Source organism: Myotis daubentonii, chromosome 3 (assembly GCF_963259705.1).
Source record: "Myotis daubentonii chromosome 3, mMyoDau2.1, whole genome shotgun sequence".
Taxonomy (NCBI): domain Eukaryota; kingdom Metazoa; phylum Chordata; class Mammalia; order Chiroptera; family Vespertilionidae; genus Myotis; species Myotis daubentonii.
In genome coordinates this window covers 140,716,955-140,739,391 of record NC_081842.1, presented here as the reverse complement: position 1 = coordinate 140,739,391, position 22,437 = coordinate 140,716,955, and the positions used below count along the sequence as shown (strand labels likewise).

At 42.0% G+C, this 22,437-nt stretch overlaps 1 protein-coding gene across 3 annotated transcripts; it reads left to right on the top strand.

Annotated features, from left to right (window-relative positions):
• Positions 1-39: 39 nt before the first annotated feature.
• On the top strand, positions 40-20,152 carry TPMT (thiopurine S-methyltransferase). 3 transcript variants are annotated; one of them, XM_059688740.1, is made up of 9 exons: positions 40-60; positions 2,641-2,824; positions 4,596-4,688; positions 12,035-12,167; positions 15,635-15,687; positions 16,118-16,192; positions 17,419-17,504; positions 18,878-18,922; positions 19,366-20,152. In XM_059688740.1, the coding sequence occupies exons 2-9, from the start codon at positions 2,685-2,687 to the stop codon at positions 19,476-19,478; spliced, it is 738 nt and encodes a 245-aa protein (XP_059544723.1). In that variant the 5' UTR covers positions 40-60; positions 2,641-2,684; the 3' UTR covers positions 19,479-20,152. The 3 variants fall into 3 exon arrangements, with proteins under 3 accessions (XP_059544723.1, XP_059544722.1, XP_059544721.1); XM_059688739.1 differs by lacking the exon at positions 40-60 and adding an exon at positions 279-374; XM_059688738.1 differs by lacking the exon at positions 40-60 and adding an exon at positions 402-575.
• Positions 20,153-22,437: the final 2,285 nt, after the last annotated feature.

Below are 22,437 nucleotides of genomic sequence, written 5' to 3'. Positions count from 1 at the left end.
CCGGGGTGGGAGGAGCCGGCGGGAGCAGGGAGGAGTCGGGGCCCCGCCTTCGCCTTCGCGGTGAGGTTCGCCCCTCCTTGCCCATTTCCGCCACTGCGCCAGTCGGAGCGCTGGGGAGGGCGGGGGCGGGGCCTGGACGCCGGGAGGGGATGGGCCGGGGACGCGAGCGGAGGCGGGACGTCCAGGGAGGGGGCGGGTCCGGGGCGGGGGCCGAGGCGGGGCACCTGGGCGGGCGCGCGGGCTGGACGCCGGTGAGGGGTGGGCCAGGGGGCGGAGACTAAGGCGGGGCGCGGGGGAGGCGGGGCGCCCAGGCCTTTACTTGCCCGCCCGTGGCGGTTCGGAGCTAGACCGTGAGGCAGCGGGCGACTGGCGAGGTAGGTGCCCTGCGGTCCAGCGAAAGCTCCAGCGAAAGCGCGGGTGAGAGATGGAATGATCCGCTGGGTGCGAGCCTGGGATGGGGTTCGGGAACCGGCAGCCTCAAAAGGATGGACAGCCCAGCCATCCGCGTCCCGGAATGGGATGCAGGGAGCAGAGTGAAATCTGAGAATAGAGGCCGGGAAGTAAATGACTTTGCTGTGAGTCCATTATTTAAAGTTAAACCAAAAGATTCTTGTGTATCAGTGATTGGTAAGAGAAGTACTTGTCAGAATAGTGAGTGATGCACTGGGGGTGGTGTGTGTGTGTGGGGGGGGGGACTGGGGTGCTTTAAATATTGTCTTGCTCCATGGTGTTAACACAGGTGTAAAACTTCTATGTAAACATTCACTGAGCCGTACTCTTAAACTTTGTGCACTTTAGGGAAGTCATTCTTAAATTTAGCAAAATTTTTTAAAAAGCAGTAACATGTTTTTGTTTAAAGGTGGGGGCCCACCCACGGAGAAATTAGCGACCAAACTCGCACATCTATTTCCATGTATGGGGAAAAATACTAGTGAAACTTGCCTTTCCTGATTTTTATAATTTGCGGTTTTATCTGATTTTAGAATGAAACTTTTTATTTCTCCAGAAAAGGACATGGTCAAGTTAAGAAGCTGTTAATGTTTTCAGAGGTGATTAAGTTATATTCCTGGTGTTCAGTTACATTTCAAGGTTGTGTGAGAGGGATAGAGTTGTACAATCCAGGTTGCCCTGCCTCTGGGATAAAATTATGCTTTCCTTTTGTTTTAAGTAGAAAACTGCTTAGTGACATCTCAAGCCCAAATTTCAACTAGACATGGAGATAAAAAAAAAATTCATTGCTTTTCTGTACCCAATATCAGATACTTTACGCTAACCTCTCAAAAAACTCTGAGAGCCTTGCAAAAGTCATTTGTTAACAAATATTCGCTGAGAAGTGAATTTATATTCCCAATTACAAGGGATGTGCCTTCTTAAATTCTAAGCACATCAAAGCCAAAATTTGCATTAAAATGAACTTTTCCTTTTTATGCTTTGTTTGCTATTCTCAAGAATAAATCATTAAGTTAGAACCACCAATAATAGCATACTAATATAATTCAAACTACTGTATAGAAATTTTATAAATAAAAAAGCAAGATAGTTATTAACTACAGAATAAAAAAGTTACACAGCAAAGTAAAAGTAATTACAGAATGCTAAGCTGTGGGAAGTATTTAATGAGTCAGAACAATGTGTACTCCGAATATTTAATCAAAAATCTGCTACTGAAAGGATAGGGAAAATGAGAAGAGTGTGTGTGTGTGTGTGTGTGTGTGTGTGTGTGTGTGTGTGTTGGGAAGTTGAAAGAGGGCTAACTGCTTATCTTCTCTAGAAGCTACCTAGAAATGAAAAATCAAGAAGACACAAAATAAACTTGTTATTTTGAGATATAGAGTTAAATTTCAAGACTTAGCTATAAAAGTTAAAGATGGTTGGGAATGGGAGCTATTATTTTCATAACTGTTGAATCTTTAAATTGTATGCATTGTAACATTGATTAAAAAAAAGACGTAAGCATTTAAAAATATGTGGTATATTTACACCATGGAATACTATGCAGCTCTTATAAAGAAGGATCTCTTACCGTTTGGAGGGACCTGGAGAGTATTGTGCTAAGGGAAATAAGCCAGTCAGAGAAAGACAAGTACCACATGATCTGACTCATATATAGAATCTAATGAACAGAATAAACTGATGAACAAAATAGATCCAGATACATAGAAGCATGAAACAGACTGATAAATCTCAGAGGGAGGTGGGGGAGATTATTTAAAGAACTTATATTCATATATGCCTAACCCACAGACATAGACTATAGTGTGGTAAAAGCCTAGAGGTTTCTGGGCTGGGTGGAGGGGGTCAATGAGGGGGGAAAGGGGGACATCTGTAATACTTTCAACAACAAAGATAAAGTTTTTACAAATTTTAAATTAAAGAGTAACTGAGATGCTAGAAAAAATTATCTTAAGTTTATAAAAGTTATAAAGTATGAAATGCCTGTTTGTTTTTTTCTCCTCTCCTTTTCTTAACTTAAAACCTTTTACTCTAATGTTAAGATGTAATTCAATTTTTGTATGGCTTTTCTTGTGATGTTGAAATATTTTTTAAGAACCATACTTCTGAGGAGAATAGTTTTTATTTCATTCTTCAAGAGAATTGCAGTGCCCTTAAATGTCAACATTGCAAATATTTCCCACTTAGGCATTAGAGACATCTGCTTGTAAAGCAAAGGTACCCACGAAACTATGGATGATACAAGAACTTCACTTGATGTTAAAGAGTACCCCGATACTGAGGTACAGAAAAACCGAATACTAACTCTGGAAGACTGGCAAGAAAAGTGGGTGGAGCGCAAAATTACATTTCATCAAGAACAAGGACACCAGTAAGAAATGTTTGGTATATAACAGAGAAATGCTCTATCAGAGACTGACTTTGGCGATAGAAATAATAACATAGGCACACATTATTTGACTGATTTTAAGGTGCACATTTTAGCATCTCTGAAAACAGAACCAATCTATGTCATGTCATAGGTGATTGGCAATGTTTTCTCTTCCCCCAGAGTATAAATAATGGTGTGACTTACAATTGAAGGCATCTTAGGTTTATGAAATATGGTTTTCTTTTTTAAGCCCTTGTAGCATCTATATATTGGACATGTGTGCTTACACATACAGCAGATGCTCAAGTGACATTAATGCCTATATCTCTTTATACTGAGAAGTGGTGGTGTTCTTACTTTGCTTTCCAGTAACATGTGTTCAAATGTTAAAGTATTATCTATATAGGGGAAGAAAAGTTTAAAGAAATCAGCAAGTGAGCCAGGATGTTGAGCCACGTGTTAGTAGCAGTAGTGGGCTTCGAAGCAGGGACAGTAAATCTTAGGCCAGTGCTGAGTCAAGTGGTCATGTCAGACATTCCTTGTTCCAGGCAGTCATCTGCCCTCCCAGGGGACATTTTTATTAGTATTAACTAGAGGCCCGGTGCACAAAAACTTGTGCACTCGGGGGGGGGGGGGGGTCCCTCAGCCCAACCTGTGCCCTCTCGCAGTCTGGAACCCTTGGGGGATGTCCACCTGCTGACTTAGGCCTGCTCCCCAGGGGATCGGGCCTAAGCTGGCAGTCAGACATCCCTCTGGCAGCCTGGGAGCCCTCGGGGGATGTCCACTTGCCAGCAGGGAGCAGGCCTAAACTGCAGTCAGACATCCTTAGCGCTGCTGAGGAGGCGGGAGAGGCTCCTGCCACCACCACTGTGCTGGCAGCCGTCAACCTGGCTTGTGGCTAAGCAGAGCTCCCCCTGTGGGAGCACACTGACCACCAGGGGGCAGCTCCTGCATTGAGTGTCTGCCCCCTGGTGGTCAGTGTGTGTCATAGTGACCAGTCATATTCCCCATCGTTCTGCTGTTAGGATCAATTTGCATATTACCCTTTTATTATATAGGATTGCATTTGCACACCGAGGGTAGTTGGGGCAACATCCCAGAATCATTGTATGGGTTATCTCTGTCATGTGGATGGCCTTAGAAGAGCCACATCTCTACAGAGGAATTAACTACAAAAATAACTGTAACTCTTCAGCCCTCCTTCTGAGACCTGAGCACACATTTAGAGAGCTTGAAAAGCTCAGTGTACCCAGAGGCTCCCCCACATCTCACACACACGTAAACACATACACAGATACCTTTGAGAGAGTAATAAAGAAATTTCAAAACATCAACCAAAGAAATTTGTATTTTATTTTTAACTAGAGGCCCGATGCATGAAATTCGTGCAAGAGTAGGCCTGCCTTCTCCCTGCTGCTGGCACCAGCTTCTCTCTGGCACCCGGGACCTGGGCTTCCCTCACAGCCCCAGCTTTGTCTGGAAGGTCTCCCGGAAGGACCTCCAGTCTAGTTAGCATATTACACTTTTATTATTATAGATTACTAATCAAGACAGCCCCATATTTAAGTCAGATTAACCACTCATATGTTACTGAGCAAGCTACTTCGCCTTCCTATTTCTTTTTATGTCAACTGGAGATTATAATAATTAATGTTATCTACTTTGTAAAGTTGGGAATAGTGAGGTAATACATGAAAAGTACTTAGCGTCATACAGTTGTAGTCCTTTCCTCTGCATTGGCTAATTTTTAAAACTTTGTTTTTCTCCCCAGGCTATTAAAGAAGCATTTGGATGCTTTCCTTAAAGGCGAGAGTGGACTGAGGGTATTTTTCCCTCTTTGTGGGAAAGCAGTTGAGATGAAATGGTAAGAGCAGATATGCATTAACACACTTTCTTATCTTGGTGAAAAGTACTTGTAGCTGAGAGCATTTGTAAAATGCCTGCTATAGCTTAACTGTGGCCATGAAATTGACGACATTTAAACTATATTATTAGACTTGATCCTAACCAAGTCGATTCAGATGACTGAACCAGAAAAAAGAATTACTTTGGAAACTACCTGCCTGAAAATTATTAACTCTATAAATAGATTGTCTTATTGCCAAGTCATAAGTGATAAGAACAATCTAGAGCAGTGATAGCGAACCTTTTGAGCTCGGCGTGTCAGCATTTTGAAAAACCCTAACTTAACTCTGGTGCCGTGTCACATATAGAAATTTTTTGATATTTGCAACCATAGTAAAACAAAGACTTACATTTTTGATATTTATTTTATATATTTAAACGCCATTTAACAAAGAAAAATCAACCAAAAAAATGAGGTCGTGTGTCACCTCTGACACACGTGTCATAGGTTCGCCATCACTGATCTAGAGTGACTCCCACCGACAGAGTGCTGGGAAGTGGCAGCAGCCACCACAGCAGTAGAAGCAGCAATTTATCTGTATGCAGACCCAATATTAGAAGAAGATGCTAATTAAAGTGAAGACGCTCACCAGAAAGGAGATTGAGGTTGACATTGAACCCACAGATACAGTGGAATGAATCAAGGAATGTGTAAAAGAGGGAACCCCCCCTCCCCCTCCCCCCCACCCCCCCACCCCCACCCCAACACACACACACAGCAGCAGCAGCTCATCTACAGTGGTAAACAGATGAATGATGAGAAGGCTACCCTCATAGGATTTTATAATCAGTAGCTGATTGTAAAATCCTAGGTGGTTCCGTCCTCCACCTGGTGTTGGGCTCTAAGAGGAGGAGGTGGCTTTAGGCAGTGATGGACCCTCTCTCCATTTTACCTGCTTGCCCCGTCTCTCGTAATGAGGCATCATATATCCTGCCATTCCCTGGGGCTCCAGAGTCACTGCCCCCTCTCCTGGATGCCCAGTCTTGTGTGTCTACGGGTAGGAGACCTTGAGGACCCCAGGATGCAGTGTTCCTGTCCCAAATGGCCCCTGCTGGCTATTGGGTTTTAGTTTGTAGTCCTGTGTACTTCCCTCTCTTATGGCTGTGTCCCTGCCCTGGTTGTCAATAAGATATTTCCTGGCAAAAAAAAATCAAAAAAAAAAAATCTAACAAGCAGAGACAAGATTGGTATGATGAAACAGACAATTAGATGTGATTGTTAAATATGTTAGGTTTAAAATCACTTATGATAATACCAGAACTAAATTGTATATAATTGCATAGAAATTATTATACTAGAGGTTTTTCATTTATCTTACTAATTTGTAGATTGAAGTCTATACAGATGCCAGATTTGAATAAACTATGAACTGAGGCCCAAAAAGCATTAAAAAAAATGTTTAAAACATTTTCTTAGGGTTTTTTAAAAATATATTTTTATTGATTTCAGAGAGGAAGAGAGAGAGAGAAACATCAATGATGAGAGAATCATTGACTGGCTGCCTCCTGCATGTCCCACACTGGGGACTGAGGCCACAATGCAGGCATGTGCCCTGACCAGGAATTGAACCGTGACCTTCTCCTGGCTCATAGGTGGATGCTCAACCACTAAGCCAAACCGTCTGGGCTTAGGTGTGGTTTTTTTAAGGGCAATATCTATAATAATAAACGTGTAATATGCAAATCAACCGAACAGCAAAATGACCATCCAGACAACCTTCCAGACGACCATGCTATGACAGGCTCTGGTGCTAGGCCAGCCAATGTGGGTGTGATGCGATTGGTTGAGGGGCCCACCATCACCCCACGATCGTCCCACAGAGGGAGGCCCAAGCCACCCCTCTGTGGGGCGATCGATGGGGTGGCTCCACGATCAATCTACCCAAAGTGGGAGGCCCAGGCCACCGGCCGGAGGGGCAATTGATCAGGAGGCAGGGGCTCTGCAATCGCCCCAAAGAAGGAGGCCCAGGCCACCCTCTGCGTAGCAATTGATCACAGAGCCCTGCCCATTTGGCTCGCAATCAATTGCCCCACAGAGGGAGGCCCAGGCCACCAGCCAGTGACGCTGTGGCAGGTGTGGGGGTCAGCCAGCAATTACCCCACAGAGGGAAGCCCAGGCCAGCCAAGGGATTGGGACCGGTGGTGGGGGAGGGAGGGCAGCACCGCACAAATGGGAAGCAGTGGCAGCAGCGGAGGCAGGGCCAGCTGCTGGCAGCCAGGGGAAGGAAAGCCCTGATAGGTCCTGATCACCAGCCAGGCCTAGGGAGCCTACCTGAGGAGTTCTGGATAGGGAGAGGGTACAGGCTGGGCTAAGAGACCCCCCTCCTCACCCCCTGCATGAAGTTTGTGCACCGGGCCTCTAGTATTCCAATGTTATCCAGCCTATACCAGTCTATAGTAAGCAGTGTTTCATTTTTCCATATGTTTTTTTTAATTATATCTTTATTGTTCAGATTATTACATTTGTTCCTCTTTTTTCCCCCCATAACTCCCCTCCTCCCAGTTCCCGCCCCACCCTCCGCCCTCACTCCCCACCCACTGTCCTCATCCATAGGTGCACGATTTTTGTCCAGTCTCTTCCCGCATCTCCCACACCCCTTTCCCCGCCAAGAATAGTCAGTCCATTCCCTTTCTATGTCCCTGATTCTATTATGATCACCAGATTATTTATTCACTTGATTCTTAGATTCACTTGTTGATAGATGCATGTTTGTTGTTCATAATTTGTATCTTTACCTTTTTCTTCTTCTTCCTCTTCTTAAAGGATACCTTTCAGCATTTCATATAATACTGGTTTGGTGGTGATGAACTCCTTTAGCTTTTCCTTATCTGTGAAGCTCTTTATCTGACCTTCCGTTCTGAATGATAGCTTTGCTGGATAAAGTAATCTTGGTTGTAGGTTCTTGGTATTCATCACTTTGAATATTTCTTGCCATTCCCTTCTGGCCTGCAAAGTTTCTGTTGAGAAATCAGCTGACAGTCGTATGGGTATTCCCTTGTAGGTAACTGGGTTTCTTTCTCTTGCTGCTTTTAAGATTCTCTCTTTGTCTTTTGCTCTTGGCATTTTAATTATGATGTGTCTTGGTGTGGTCCTCTTTGGATTCCTTTTGTTTGGGGTTCTCTGCACTTCCTGGACCTGTAAGTCCATTTCTTTCACCAGGTGGGGGAAGTTTTCTGTCATTATTTCTTCAAATAGGTTTTCAATATCTTGCTCTCTCTCATCTTCTGGCACCCCTATAATTCTGATGTTGGTATGCTTGAAGCTGTCCCAGAGGCTCCTTACACTATCTTCGTATTTTCGGATTCTTTTTTCATTTTGCTTTTCCAGTTGGGTGTTTTTTGCTTCTTCGCATTTCAAATCTTTGCCTTGATTCTTGCGCTCCTCTGGTCTGCTGTTGGGAGTCTGTATAGTATTCGTTATTTCAGTCCGTGTATGCTTAATTTCTAGTTGGTTCTTTATCATAACATCGAGGGTCTCATTAGATTTCTTGAGGATCTCACTACATTTATCGGTTGCTTCTAGACAGTTCTTAAGAGACCTTAAAAGTGTGGTTCTGAACTCAATATCCTCCATTGACAGTTTTGTCCTGTTTCTTTGTCTCCGCGTTTTTTATGCTTTCTTGGTGCACCCCCTAGTGTTCTTTGTCTGCAGTCTTGTTGTAGTTAAGCCTTGATTGTTGTCGGCAGTACCGGGGGTGATTTGACCTCCAGGCTAACTGGCTATGAGAGTCCGCTGTGTCTGCAGTGGGAGAGCTTCTCATTTTTCCATATGTTGAATGGAAATAAAAATTCATGCAGCTGGTTTAGACTCTTTTGTTTATATAACTTCAAAAAATGCATGAAAAATATAAAAGAAATATTCCCTATACATTAACTTACAAACTTCCTAGGAAATATGAAAGACATGTTATTAAGATGTTTATTTTAGAACTATAAACAGTTCATGCTCTGACCACGTAGAAAGTGTGTAGTCTTATGTGGGTAATAGCTACTGTGACTTCTGCTCTACCTTGTATTTAAAAAATGTGAATTTTGTTCAACTCCATTGATATATTATGGAATAATTTGAGCATGACATGGATTTTACATTTGTTTAGTCTGCAAGAAACATGAGGTGAAAGCAGATAACTCTGCCCAATGGAACTAAGCTGTGTACGAATAGATAAAACAAACACAGGCACACACCTCAAACCTCTCCCAGAGGCCTCAGCTCATCTTGTGTGCTGTGAGTCAGTCCCATCCACAGCTAGAGTTAGGACTTTAAACTCGATTCCCAATAATCCTCTGTCCATCACTTCACAATAACTCAAAAGCTGTAGCCCTTCCAACGCCCAGTTCTATAAGTAAACGTCTGGTCTTTCTCAAGGTGTAAAGTCCATGTTGTAGTATTTGTATATTATATAACTATTTAACATGTGTAAACTGTGCCAAATTTCTACTAGTTTTCTGTCTTTTTCTACTGACAAAGGTTTTTTCTTCTTATGTAATGCTTACCCAGTTTATTTCTAAATGTTGGTTCACAGAGATAAGTTATAGCAAATATGTAACAACTTTTTTAAACATTATTTTTAAGTTAAGGAATAATCCTGGGGGGAGAGGGGAGGCAACTGGTTATTAATGCTTGTTTTCAGAATGAGATTGGAGCATCTTTCCTTTGCCATGTGCTTTGTGTTTGATATCATCATGCTTGGGTTAGAACCAGACAACTCAGCACAAAGCCTTGAGTGTAAATTGTTGGTATCAAAACATCTCACTTGGTTTAATTTTTTTAAGTAGGGGTGGGAGGGAGGTGACTGTGCCCCAAAAGAAAGGGAATCTGCAATGAGGATTTAGAAATACTTTGAAAGTTTATAACCTCATCAGAAACTGCCTTAAGCCACACTCCTGACCTTATAGATGAGTAACAAAAAAATGAAATAGATTCTTGGGAATTAAGCCATGTTACTTTAATTTGCTACTTTTTTCAGCATTCTGTGCATCTTAAAAACTGTTATTGGGGAATCATTTTCTGGCAGAATATCTTTGTCAAACAAAATTATTGGCCTTGTGGGAGCTGAAGTCAGTCACCTTTTTGGTGAATTTAAGTGGACTTTGGTGAGCTTGAAGTTCTGTATTTCCTTAAAGATAGTTTTTAAACTCCCAGAGAAAATCCACTCTCCAGATCTAAAAACTCATCTTTAGGGTAAAGAGTTAAGGGTCCAGTTCATGAGGTCAGAGGGAGCCAGCCTGGCACCTGGACCATAGCTGACAGATTCCAACAGAAAGTGTATTTAAATTCTCCAATTGACAGTACTGAGCAGGGGAGAGGGTAGCGTTGGGTTAGTAAGATAGCGGAATACTGTATTTTAACCAATGGTTCTGGGGGAGAGTGCCTGGAGAAAACAAAGTCACTGTTCCCTGTTTTGAAACAAAACTAAAACCTGAAAATATTTTTTTGTTCAGTAAAAATGGGGTAGAATTTTATTGTTCCCTAGCCATATGGGACCATTTCCACTGAGAAGTGAACAGTGGGGACTCAAAATTTTGAAAAAATTGGCAGAAAGGGAAAATTGGCTTTCTGTTGCAATTGGCAAGTGTTCCAGTGGGGCTTTGTTTTGGTCAGCAGGTATCATGTTGTGTGTGCACATGTGGACCAGTGTCTCTGCTGAGTTTATAAAGTTCAGAAAAGATGGTTGATAAAATGTTGATTTTTTTTTAATTTATCTCAGTGAAAACTCACTGGAACGCCAATAAACAAATACATACATACATACGTAAATGCCTAAATGTATAATTGGCATACATTATGTTAGTTTCAGGTGTACAGCACAATGATTTGATATTTGTAGGTACTGCACAAGGATCACCACAGTAAGTCTTGTTAACATCCGTCACAATACATAGTTATAATTTTTTTTCTCCTGATAAGAACTTTTAAGATCTACTCTTAGCAACTTTCAAATACAGGGTGGGGCAAAAGTGGGTTAAGGTGTGAGTATGCAGTTTATTCTTGAATTATTATTAATTATTGTATTATTTTCCATAGGAACAACTGAAAACCTATTTTGGCCCCAACCTGTATGCAATACAGTATTAGTATCTATATCCTTGTGCTGTACATTACATCCCCATGACTTATTTATTTTATAACTGGAAGTTTGTACTTTTTGACTCCCTTCACCCATGTTGCCCGGCCCCCAACCCCAGCCTCTGGCAACCATCAACCTGCTCTCTTTATCTATTAAATTAATTTGTTTGTTTTTTTATTTTATTTTTAGATTTCACATGTAAATGAAATCATATGGTATTTGTCTTTCTCTTCGGACTTATTTCAATTAGCATAACGCCCTCAAGGTTCACCCAGGTTGTCACAAATGGCAACACTTTGTTCTTTTTTTATAGCTGAATAATATTACATTATGACAAAGTTTTTAATGTTGCACCCCAACCCTTATCTTCTCCATGAGCCTTGTGATTTTTACTGCATGATTTTGCGTAGTGCGGTGATTTTTAGGTAGGCATATGTTGCATTATCGCAGGACTGACTGTGTGTGTGTTTAATTTAATTTGGCATAAAGTCAATACTTTGCCTAGGTATTTTGTGCCACTAGTCATGTTTTCTCTGGAGTGCAGCATTCCAAGTCTGTGAGTTCTGTAATTATAAAGCTTACCAGGAAAATTCTAGTTATTTGCATATGATAATTAAATAAATTTCTGGGTAGAATGTATTGTAAATGAATATTATAAGATTGTAAGTAAATGAAAATTATAAGATTTTTTATAGAAATGGATGCTAGTGTTCTAGAGCCATAGGCTCCAGTACCATAGCTACTGGCCGCATGTGGCTATTTAAATGTAAACTAGATCACACTGGCCAAGTCCCAGGTGTTCGGCAGCCAGTGTGGTTAGCGGCTGCTGGCCTGGACGCGTAGGTATAGACACGTCCATCATCACTGAAGGTTCTAATGGACAGAGCCGATTTAGAGAAATTGAAAAGTGTTTTTAATCCATAGGATGCTTTTAAATCAGAAACTCTTCTAATAAAGTCCAGTTGTAGTAAATCAACACTTTAAGGAATAATCTTCCAAAATTACAAATTATTTTCCTGAAGTCATATAAATGAATTTTTCAGAATTCCATATAACATATGGTTTGAAAATATATAGATTCACTTTCTGTGGATCTATATGTTCTATGAAACCCTATGAACCTGAATTCATGTAAATCCCTTAAAGTTAAGGAAAATATATGCTTATTGGGCGTATCCTTTTATTTAGTACTATATTTAAAATAAAAACTTAAGTGTAAATATATGGTTTTATGCAGGTTTGCAGATCGGGGACACAGTGTAGTCGGCGTGGAAATCAGTGAACTTGGGATACGGGAATTTTTTACGGAGCAGAATCTTTCTTACTCAGAAGAACCAATCAAGGAAATTCCTGGAGCCAAAGTATTCAAGGTTTGTTTTGTTTTTTCGTAAACAATTATTTCCATACCCCACAAAAATGTTTTTTCAATATGAATGAGGATACTATGCAAGTGTACATAAGATTCACTTATAAATTAAGGAGCTAGGGCTTAAAAAGATTGATGGATAGCCCAGCCAGCATGGTTTAGGAGTTGAGCGTCAACCTATGGAACAGGAGGTCATGGTTTGATTCCTGGTCAGGGCACATGCCTGGGTTACAGGCTCGATCCCCAGTGTGGGGCACGCAGGAGGCAGCCAATCAATGATTCTCTCTGATTATTGATTTTATTTATTTTTAAAGACAGAGTAAGGGAAAGGGAGAGAGAGAAACATCAATTCGTTGCCTCCAGTGTGCACCCCAACTGGGGATCAAACCCACAAAACTGGATATGTGCCCTGACCTCGAATCAAACTGGTGACCTTTTGGTGCACAGGATGATGCTCAACCAATTGAGCCACACCGGCCAGGGCCTATATGATTTTTTAAATTTACAAGTTGTCATTTCTGAAACCTGTTTTGTGCCACACCCTGCATGAGACATTGAGAAGATAATACAGTCCCTGCCCTAAAGAATCCTTTAGCTTAGAAGAGAAAAGAGAAACGCAGAGAAAGCTGTCATAAGTGGAATTATGTGTAATGGTATTGGTATTAAGGGAACAGAGAGGAAAATTACCTAACCCAGCCTGGGGGAGCTTCCTGAATGAAGCATGGTGACTGACAGGGCTGGGACAGGCAGGGCGTCACATCCATGGTCTCAGATGCCCTATGAAGCTGGTACCTTCAGACTATGCAGCAAGGTTTTATTTTATTATTATTTTTAAAAAATATATCAGGTTTAGGACTTTCAGGGTCCCCTCAACCCCAAGTTGTTTTTTTATTTTTTTTTATTTTTAGAGAGAGAGGAAGGGAGAGGGATAGAGAGATAGAAAGATTGATGAGAGAGGATCATCATTGATTGGCTGCCTTTTGCACACCCCCACACTGGGGATTAAGCCCACAACTCAGGCACGTACCCTGACCAGGAATCAAACCAGTGACCTCTTGGTGCATGGGTCGATGGTCAACCACTGAGCCACACCGGCGGGACATGTGCAGCAAGGTTTAAGTGGGAAGGTGACAAGGCCAGATTTTCCTTTGAGTCAACAGACCCTTGTGGCCTCAAGGGCAGTACATTTGAAGGGAAGGAGCCTCCTGACAGAGCAGATGGGAGGCTGTGAGCGGTGGTCTGGGAAAGAGATCTTGAAAACCTGAGCTAGGAGAGTGACAGGGGCGCTCAGAGGAACACAGGTAGGGTAAAGCAATGCTGAGGATGCCAAACTGGGGGTATTTAGTGATTAACTGAGAGATCAAGAGGATGATGAGTTCCTATTTCCAGAATAGATGACAGGTTGAATGGCAGGGAATGGAGAGAAAATGCGTTTTGTTTTGGAGATGCTGAGTTTAAGAGACCTGTAGAATGGCAAAGGTATAGCTGGCAAATGGTTTTAGGTCCCTGAAGTGCAGGGCAGCCCTTAGGTTGGAAAGAATAGATTTGGAAGTTGTCATCCTGCTGCCAGAATGATCCAGCGGCACTGCTTCACCAGCTTGGGGTCATAGTGTGGGGATAATAAAGGCCCTAATGTGAACAAGCAGAGGGGGTGAGCCACTTGCATTTGGAAGAGCCCCAAAAGACAGGCAGGAGAGTGGGAAAGCTTAATAGTGAAAAACGCAAAGGCTTCAGGCGTGCCCTGATTGGAGGCTGTTGGGCTGGGGAAGCCAAAGTGGGGCTAGCTAGAGGGGGCCATACTCTGTGATGGGTTTAGGTTGTATATTTGACTTTCTCTGGTTGGTCCTGAGTGGGGAGGGTAAAAAGTAAGGAGGCTGGCAGCCATTGACCACATAGGCTGTGGTTTGGCTTCCCAGGCTGGTTGCTGGGAGCTTATGGGTCCAAGTTCTCTTGTCTTACGTGGTCTGGCCATTGTTGGTACATTCAGTCTCTCACAAAGTACTCTCATTTTTAAATGCTGAAATTAATTGCTCAGGACATTAGGAGGCTTGCTAGTACTTTATTTTACAGCTTCCTCCCATCCCATTCACAATCATCGAAGAATCTCAGTCCAAAGAGGTGAGTCCTGCTCCCACATGCCTCTTGGAGCAATGGCTCTCAGCCCTCACATTCGAAGTCACCTGTGGATCTTTTAAAGTTCCCAGTCTGAGGACTCACCTCAGGCCAAATACGTCAGAAACTCCGGGGTGGGGCTGGCATCAGTACTATTGAAAGTTCCCCAGTGATTCCAGTCTGCATCCACAGTTAAGATGCACTGGCTGGCCTTAGCCGGTTTGGCTCAGTGGATAGAGCGTCAGCCTGCGGACCAAAGGATCCCGGGTTCGATTCTGGTCAAGGGTACGTGTGTTAGTTGCAGGCTCCTCCCAGCTCTATCTTTCCCTCTCTCTTTTACTCTTCTGAAAAATCAATGGGAAAATATTCTCAGGTGAGGATTAACAAAAAAAAAAGGAAGAAAAGAACTGGTTGTTCTCCCTGCCTCCAGGCCCAGGCCTCTCTGGGCTGCCCCCAGAGTACTTCTGAACTGGTCTTCAAAGACCCTCCCTCCTGTATTTATAAACCTCTGTTGGCACCTCATTTCAGAATATAGTCCAAGAGTTTCACATCCTGATGCACCTTTGCTAACTTGCCCTTCACCCCTGCCCGCACCCCACCTCCTAGACTTCCATCCTCTGGACATGATGGAATCCATGTCATGATACTCCCCCTGAACTGCACCCCCAGCCCAACCCCTGTAATGTTAGCAGATGCACCAACGCCCTTTCAAAGCCGCCTCTTGTTCAGCCTTTCCCCAGTCAGTTCCCTGTTCTGTCCTCGGTTCTCACAGTTCTCAGGCACACAACCAGAACAGTACAGGCCGTTCTGCAGTGTAAAGTTTCTCTGTACCCACGCCGCTCTGCTGCACCAGGTTGTCCCCATTGTGGTCAGAGATGGTGTCAAGTTCACATCCACTATCTAGAACCAGGGTAGTCCTATCCACAAAGCACTTAGAAAATCATGCTCATTAGAGGAATGAATGAAAGAGCAAAGGGGACATCACCCCAACTGCACTTTTCATGAATAACTATTAATATATTTTACCTTTCTCTATCAGCTTGCCTAGTATTGATTGAACTGGACTCTGATGAAATAAATATTGCTAAATTTTAACAAGTTAATGAGGTTAATCTCTCTTTATTTTCTCCTTGAGTTGATCCAAAAGAACAGTTTTTTTTAAAAAAAATACGCCATTAAAAAATGTTTTTCAGTAAAATTTTATTTTCAGTAAAAACATTATCTGCAGTAAAATTATATCCTTTATATTTAATTATGCATTCTCTCTCCACCACCTTTGTTTTTCCCCTCTTTTCTTTCCTTTACTACTCAGTTATCTCCTAATAAGTAGACTTTTTTTCCTTGACTTTTTCATTACAGAGTTCTTCGGGGAACATCTCATTGTACTGTTGCAACCTTTTTGACCTTCCCAGGTAGGACTGAATACTACCTCTGCACTTTTAGAAACCTCAGTACTTGCTGGCCGTGCTGGGGTGGGGGCAAGTCTTTCCTCTCCCCATCCACGTGTAGTAGCACTCACAAAGCATTGGTTTGAGTCTGTTCTGCAGTTATTTTTATCGTTGGCTACACTGACAAAAAGTCAGTGAGGCCAGCAGTCATTGAACACGTCCTACCTCCCCAATATTTTTGTCCTTGGATAGCTTCCAAACTATGGAAAACATTGTCATGACCCTAGACAAGTAAGTAAAAGGAAGGGAAAGTAAGACAGGTGTCACCTTCACACCTAGGTCTGTAACACCTGCTGAAGTACCAGCATGCACCATGGGAATCACTGTTCGATGTGTTAAAGATTTGATGTTTCTTATATAAAATGTTGTAAATTTTTTTCTTTTTTTCTGATAGAGCAAATATTGGCAAATTTGACAGGATTTGGGATAGAGGAGCATTCGTTGCTATTAACCCAGGTGATCGTAAACGGTTAGTAATTTGGTTTCTTTAATAATGTTGGCTTTTCATTTCTTTCTTCCTCTTTCTTCCTTTCTTTACTTTTTTATTTCTTGCCTTCTTAATTTAGTATGCTGTGCTTTTTCTGGATTCTAGACAATTAGCTAGGCTTTTACTGGTTTAAAGTAGCATTTTGTATTTGAAATTAGAAGACCTAAATCCAACACCATTTTTGTCTAAAAAGTATAGGATTTGGCCATAGGGACCTGGGTACAAGGCTTGTGACTGTCATTTCCAAGCTGTGTTGCCTTGATCAAAGTATCCACCTTCTCTAAGTCTCAGTTTACTCCTCTGCAAAATTGTAATATTTCTACTAGTACCACCATCACCACCTCCGCTAACATACCAGGTGACACTTGTCATACATTTGCCATGTGCCAGACATTGTTTTAAATACTTTATGTGCATCAAACACATTTCACCCACAAAACAACCCTGTGAGGTATATGCTCTCATTATTCCTGAAACTGAACCCAAGTTCAGCCGCCTGCCACTACAAAAGCCAAACTTGTGAGATAGGTGCTGGTGAGAGGTAAGTGGTTTATTCAAGTGCCGGTGACTCAAGAAGATGTTTCTTTGTTACTAATGTTGTGGCCCCACCCCATAACAAAGAAACAGAATTTCCGGAGGATGAGGCCCAGAAATCAGGATTTTAAAAAGATTCCCCGGTGATTCTAATGTGCAGCCAAGGTTGAGAACCACAGCCCTACAGCATACCATGTCCCACAGTAAACCTACAGAATCAGTCTGTGGGGATGGAGCTCAAGCGTCTTTTTTTGTTTTTGTTTTTTTGAGCAAGCGCCCAGGTGATTTTGGGACCCGCCTGGGAAGAGGTGTCACTGCCCCAGAGCACACGGTGGCCCTTTGGGAAGAATGTGTTCAAAGTGGCCAGACCTCTGGGTACATCTGAGTGGAAGTGATCTCTGCTCGTCTCATTGTGAAGTCTTCTGGTCTGAGCGGCTCTGGAAGCAGCCTCATTTTCACTCCCATCTTTATTATTTCCCAGTTTAGGCTGATGACATAATTTGTGGAACCAATTTCTGACTTTTAGAATGAGAATCAGCTTCACGGGGTTGTTAGAAGAAATAAGCTCAGTGACGTAGATGAAAGTAAAGGCTGCCTTCCCTCCCTGCCAGGCTTTGCCTTTGTAGAGAATTCTGACACGTACTTTTCTGTGTGCTTTTGTTTGTTTGTTTTAGCTATGCAGATATAATGCTGTCCCTAATGAGAAAAGGGTTCCAGTACCTCTTGAGTGTTTTTTCTTATGATCCAACTAAATATGCAGGTAAAGTCTTTTTGTTTTCCTAATTGCCTCATTTCCTGATTTAATTCTATGACATGAATAGCATTAATTTTCTCCTAATTTATCCCATAGGAAGTATAGTGTTTATACATACACATACATGAAGATAAGTCTAGTTTTGGGTAATGGAAACTATAAACTTTTTCTGTCTTCCCACTGGGTACATATTTTTCTCATATTACATTCCCATTTTGTTCATTCACAGCTCAAACTATGAAAGAGAGGGAGAAATGGATGGCCCTAATGTAAAAGAGAAATCTCATGATTAGGAGGAAGAGAGATTTGTTTGCTTTGCTATAGATAGAGCATATCTATGTCATCCGTGGTGATGGGGATGATCTGGGCAGATGCCTATGGCTGCACACACAAACACCCTCATAGGAGGACAGTGTCAAAAGTGGACGTGTTGAGGTAGGAGGTGTGCGAGAAAAGCTCTAAACTATTGCTGTTTTTTAATTTATGAAATTTTACAATTTATTGATTGCATTTTTTTTTATATAACTATCTTTGTTTTGAATTTGTAAAAGTGCTGTGTGTTTTTTTCTGGACCCATTTTGATGCGTTTGAACATTGAAGCTTAACTTTTGTCATCGCTGAACTTTGTCTTCAGGAAAATTTGAAAACCAGCTGTGTAGATTTTTCATTTCTAAAAATTCCCTTTTTGATGTTTAATTGTGCTTTTTAAAAAGTACTCTGTTTTAGAAACATTTACATATGTTAGTGTTTTTTTTTTCTTTGAATCATCCTAAAAACTCATTAAAAGATGAGACCTGTTGTTCTTAATGAAATCTGGGACAATTCGATGGAAATAGAAATTAATGGAGACAGATATCAGCTCTGCTAATCTGATTTCAATTTCATTCCTGAACAGCAGGCTTAGGGAGTGGCCTATGGGGAGAAAACACAGCAAGCAGTGCCTGATGGGGGAGCTCGGCAGAGAGAGCTCTAGCCAGGGGCAGAAGCTGTTTCCTTTGAAGTGAATGGCCCTCAGCAAAGTGGGAGGGTGTATAGAATACAGGGGAGAGCAGGAGCAGTAGAAAATCAGTATCCCAAGACGAGGAAGGAAACCCTAGGGAATTTGTTAATGAACTCTGGTATGATTTCAGCGTTCCCAAGTCCCATGGCTGGCTCAGCCACCTCATCTCTGCTGGAGGTGGGACCCACCTCAGGAAGCCAGGCTTTGGTATGAGATGGTAGAAAAAAAGCAGCAGAACCTGTCACACGCTCACCTATTTGGCTAATCAAGTTCTATGTAGAATAAGTGTACCTAGGTCGTTGGAAATAAGCTGAGAAGTGGATCCTGAGAATTTATTTCTCTTTAGAATGAGATCTAACCATGCGTTTCTTTTACCTAGGACCACCATTTTATGTATCAGATGATGAAATCAAAAGACTATTTGGTAAGTTATGAATGTATGCTGTAACTTTTTAAATAATGTCAACAGTTAGCTGTTCTGAACTATTATCAAACTATTATTACCTAGAAGTACAAAATTTAAAGGTCAGAAACCATTTTATTGAAGACTATTTTGTCCTAGAAAAGGAGAGATCTCTGTAATATGCTTTTTTTTTTTGTAATATGCCTTTTTAGCTAAGTGGTATGCTTATGTTGTAGACGTTTGAATTCTTCCAGAGAGATGGTATGTTTAGTTTGGCTCTTAGGAGTTATAAGTGATAACAATTTAGAGTTCAGAATTTGCCTTAGTAATTCCCCATTTTCATTAGAAAAAAAGAGAAAAATCTTCAGTACACAGTTTTTAAAATCATTTGATGTGTTTTCAGAAGAATCCCTGATTGCATTCTTCATAAAGGTTTAACTTGTTACCCTTTCTTCTTGTTTCAGGTTCAGTGTGCACTTGTCAGTGTCTTGAGAAAGTAGATGCATTTGAAGAACGACATAAAAGTTGGGGAATTGATTACCTTGTTGAAAAGTTATATCTATTTACAGAAAAGTAAATGAGACATAAATAAACGCAAGTAACATCAAGTTTTAGAGCAATTGAAAATTATGCTAAGGCATGAAAATACAATGGATGACCTTTGAAAAAATTGTTCACAAATTACATCACAGTAATGTGTGTAACATTTTAGAAAAAACAATAACAACAACAATCACATACTAAAATGTTAAAGTAACTACCTTTGGAAAGGAGAGTATGATTGGGGAGCGGGGGTGAAAGATTATACCTGGGTGTTTTACTTACAAATTGAAGGCTTTTTTAACAATCACCATGTATTACCTCTATAATTAAAAAATAAAGAGAAATGCAATGCATACAAGTTAAATATAGTTGACATAGAAAAATTGTTATTCTTTATGAAATTTAGAACCATTTAGGGAAATGTAACACTTTAATAGGGTTTAATGTAAAAGAAAGTGGTCTCAGAAATTACATGAAAGATTAGCTTTTCCTGTAAACCTTCATATTATTATCCTAGCACTGCTCTTCACATTTTTCTCTTTATATAATTTTATATGTAACAGAATCAAGAAAATGTTTTAAATTAATTAAATAAACCAATCGTATGCAACAAAATATTGTTCCTCTGTTCTCTTTGCTGGCTAGATTTAGTGTCTATAACTTGCACCCAAATTTATTTTAAAAATAAATTTTTTAAAAAAGCTTTTTTCTGAGTTTGGCAGTTTTTTGTTTCTTTTAATTTAATCTTTTAAAAATTACAGTCTAATGAAGTGCAGTGTACTTAGGGCTGGATTCAGGACTACTCATTATAAACGTTTAGATTTGATATTTCTCAGTGTTTCATTAACAATAATATTTTGTTAAATCAGACGTCCCTCTCAAACCGCACTACCTAATACCTAATTGATTTAGATTGTTTGGTTCATGTTAATAGGATGGCTTATTATTAAGAAACTAGAGGCCCATTGCACAAAATTCATGCATTTGTGCAAGAATAGGCCTTCGCAGCCCTGGCTGCCTCGGCCCTCACAGCCCTGGCTTCATCCGGAAGGTCGTCCATTAGGTCATCCAGACAGTTGTTCCACCATTCGGGTTTGGTTGATTTGCATATTACCCTTTTATTATTATAGACTAGAGGCCTGGTGCACGTGATTCGTGCACTGGTGGGGTGTGTGGCCTGCGGGGATCGGCCTGCTGTGAGAGAGCACTGCCATTCAACTGAGTGGCTGTGGACCCGCCCTCTGAGTGGCTGCTCCCTGGTCCAGCATCTTCCATGGAGCTGGAGTGCTAGCCTCTCCAGGGGACCTGGTTGGGGCCAGGCCCAGGCACAATAGCACTGAGAGGACCTGCAGCAGCCACGAACCCGCCTCCCAGCCTCCATGGTCAGCTCTGTGAGCCCAGCAGCGGCGCTGCATGGCCTGCGGGCATCCAAAGGAGGTGGCAGGGAGCAAGAAGGAGGAGCATGGGGCAAGGAGGCGACGATTGCAGCCCGGGTTCCTGCCCATTGGCCCGGGGTTCGTAGCGGGAGCAGCAGCTCATCCCAGTAAGCCAAGCAGTGCTCCCACTGTGGTAGTGCACTGACCACCAGGGGCAGCTCCTGCGTTGAGCATCTGCCCCCTGGTGGTCAGTACATGTCATAGCGACTGGTCAACCAGTTGTTCTGGTCGTTCCACCATTCAGTCGCTGGGCTTTTATTATATAGGACTAGAGGCCCAATGCACAAAGATTCGTGCAAGAATGGGCCTTCCTTCCCCTGGCTGCCGGCACCGCCTTCGCTCTGGCCGGAGCTGCCTTTCTGCCTTCCCACGCTGCCCAGAGGCTTGGAGCAGCTGGGGGGGGGGGGGGGGGTGGAATACCTGTGTCTTCGCCATGGCGACGCAAGCATCCTGCCCCGCCCCCAACCACTTGGTGCCTGCATATGCAAGTTAACCTGCCATCTTTGTTGTGTTAATTTGCATACTCATTCCTGATTGGCTGGTGGGCGTCACGAAGGTATGGTCAATTTGTATCTTTCTCTTTTATTAGTGTATATACGTTAACTGTGTACGTGTGTGTTGGCTGGTTTAAAGGGGGAAGTTTATAGACCCCTTGAATACTGATGAAAGTTATAGGTACTCTCCTTAGAAATATGTCGTAAGCAGGATACTGTGAAAACTTCTTTAGGGTTCAGAGTTGTTGACTTCCCTGCCTCTTCTGCCCCCATTTAGGAACTGCTGCCCTAGATGCTCTCTGGCACTGGTCTTATTCTAATACACTTATAAGTCTATTAATTTGGAGTGTCTCCTAGCTCATAATGGTTCTTACTTCTCTGAAACCTGTCCCCAGTTCATGGTGTGGGCTTCCAGAAGCCATGACCACCTGACTCTGCCTTTGTCACCCTTTGAATGGACCAAGAAGGGACTGCTGACCTGAGTTGGGCCAATCAGATTCTCTTCAGAGATTTTTAGAATTGGGTTGAGAAAAGCAAGTTAGCCACTTAGAGGGGGTGAAACTAGCAGGTGCCCCGAGCAGCAGTGAGGCATCCACTTTGTCCTCTAAAGATGGGAGAAAAAGAGAATGCTGACTGCAGAAAGAAGCAGAGACGAGAACTGGAGAGAGTCCTGGGTAGTTTCAGTTTCTGTTTTCATTCTTCCTGAAGCCCAGCAGCTCTGTGGGGGAGAAAAGTGTGTGTGGCTGTGATAGAGACCTATTCTCTTTGCTGGCTAGAGTTAGTGTCTGTAACTTGCACCCAAAGATCCTTAAAAAATACAAAAGATATGTCCTTATGTAGTTGTTCTTTTACATATTTTGTGTCCTCATTGGGGGAATACTGACCTTTTTAAAGTCTCAAGATGGATGATATACTACATATAAATTATTTTAGAGCAATTGTATCATGTTCAGAATTTTCTAGAAATAACTTTTATTCAGCTTTGTAATTTAAATAGCAGATCCCCTGAGCCTATGGACCCTGACTCAGTGATTTATGAAAGGCCCTGCACTGCCTAAACACC

Excerpts from the sequence above, each read along its gene's own strand:
- TPMT (XM_059688740.1), top strand. The coding sequence starts at position 2,685 with ATGGATGATACAAGAACTTCACTTGATGTTAAAGAGTACCCCGATACT. Across the intron at positions 12,168-15,634 it reads CTGGAGCCAAAGTATTCAAG|AGTTCTTCGGGGAACATCTC; the intron begins GTTTGTTTTGTT and ends TTTTCATTACAG. Across the intron at positions 17,505-18,877 it reads TGATCCAACTAAATATGCAG|GACCACCATTTTATGTATCA; the intron begins GTAAAGTCTTTT and ends TCTTTTACCTAG.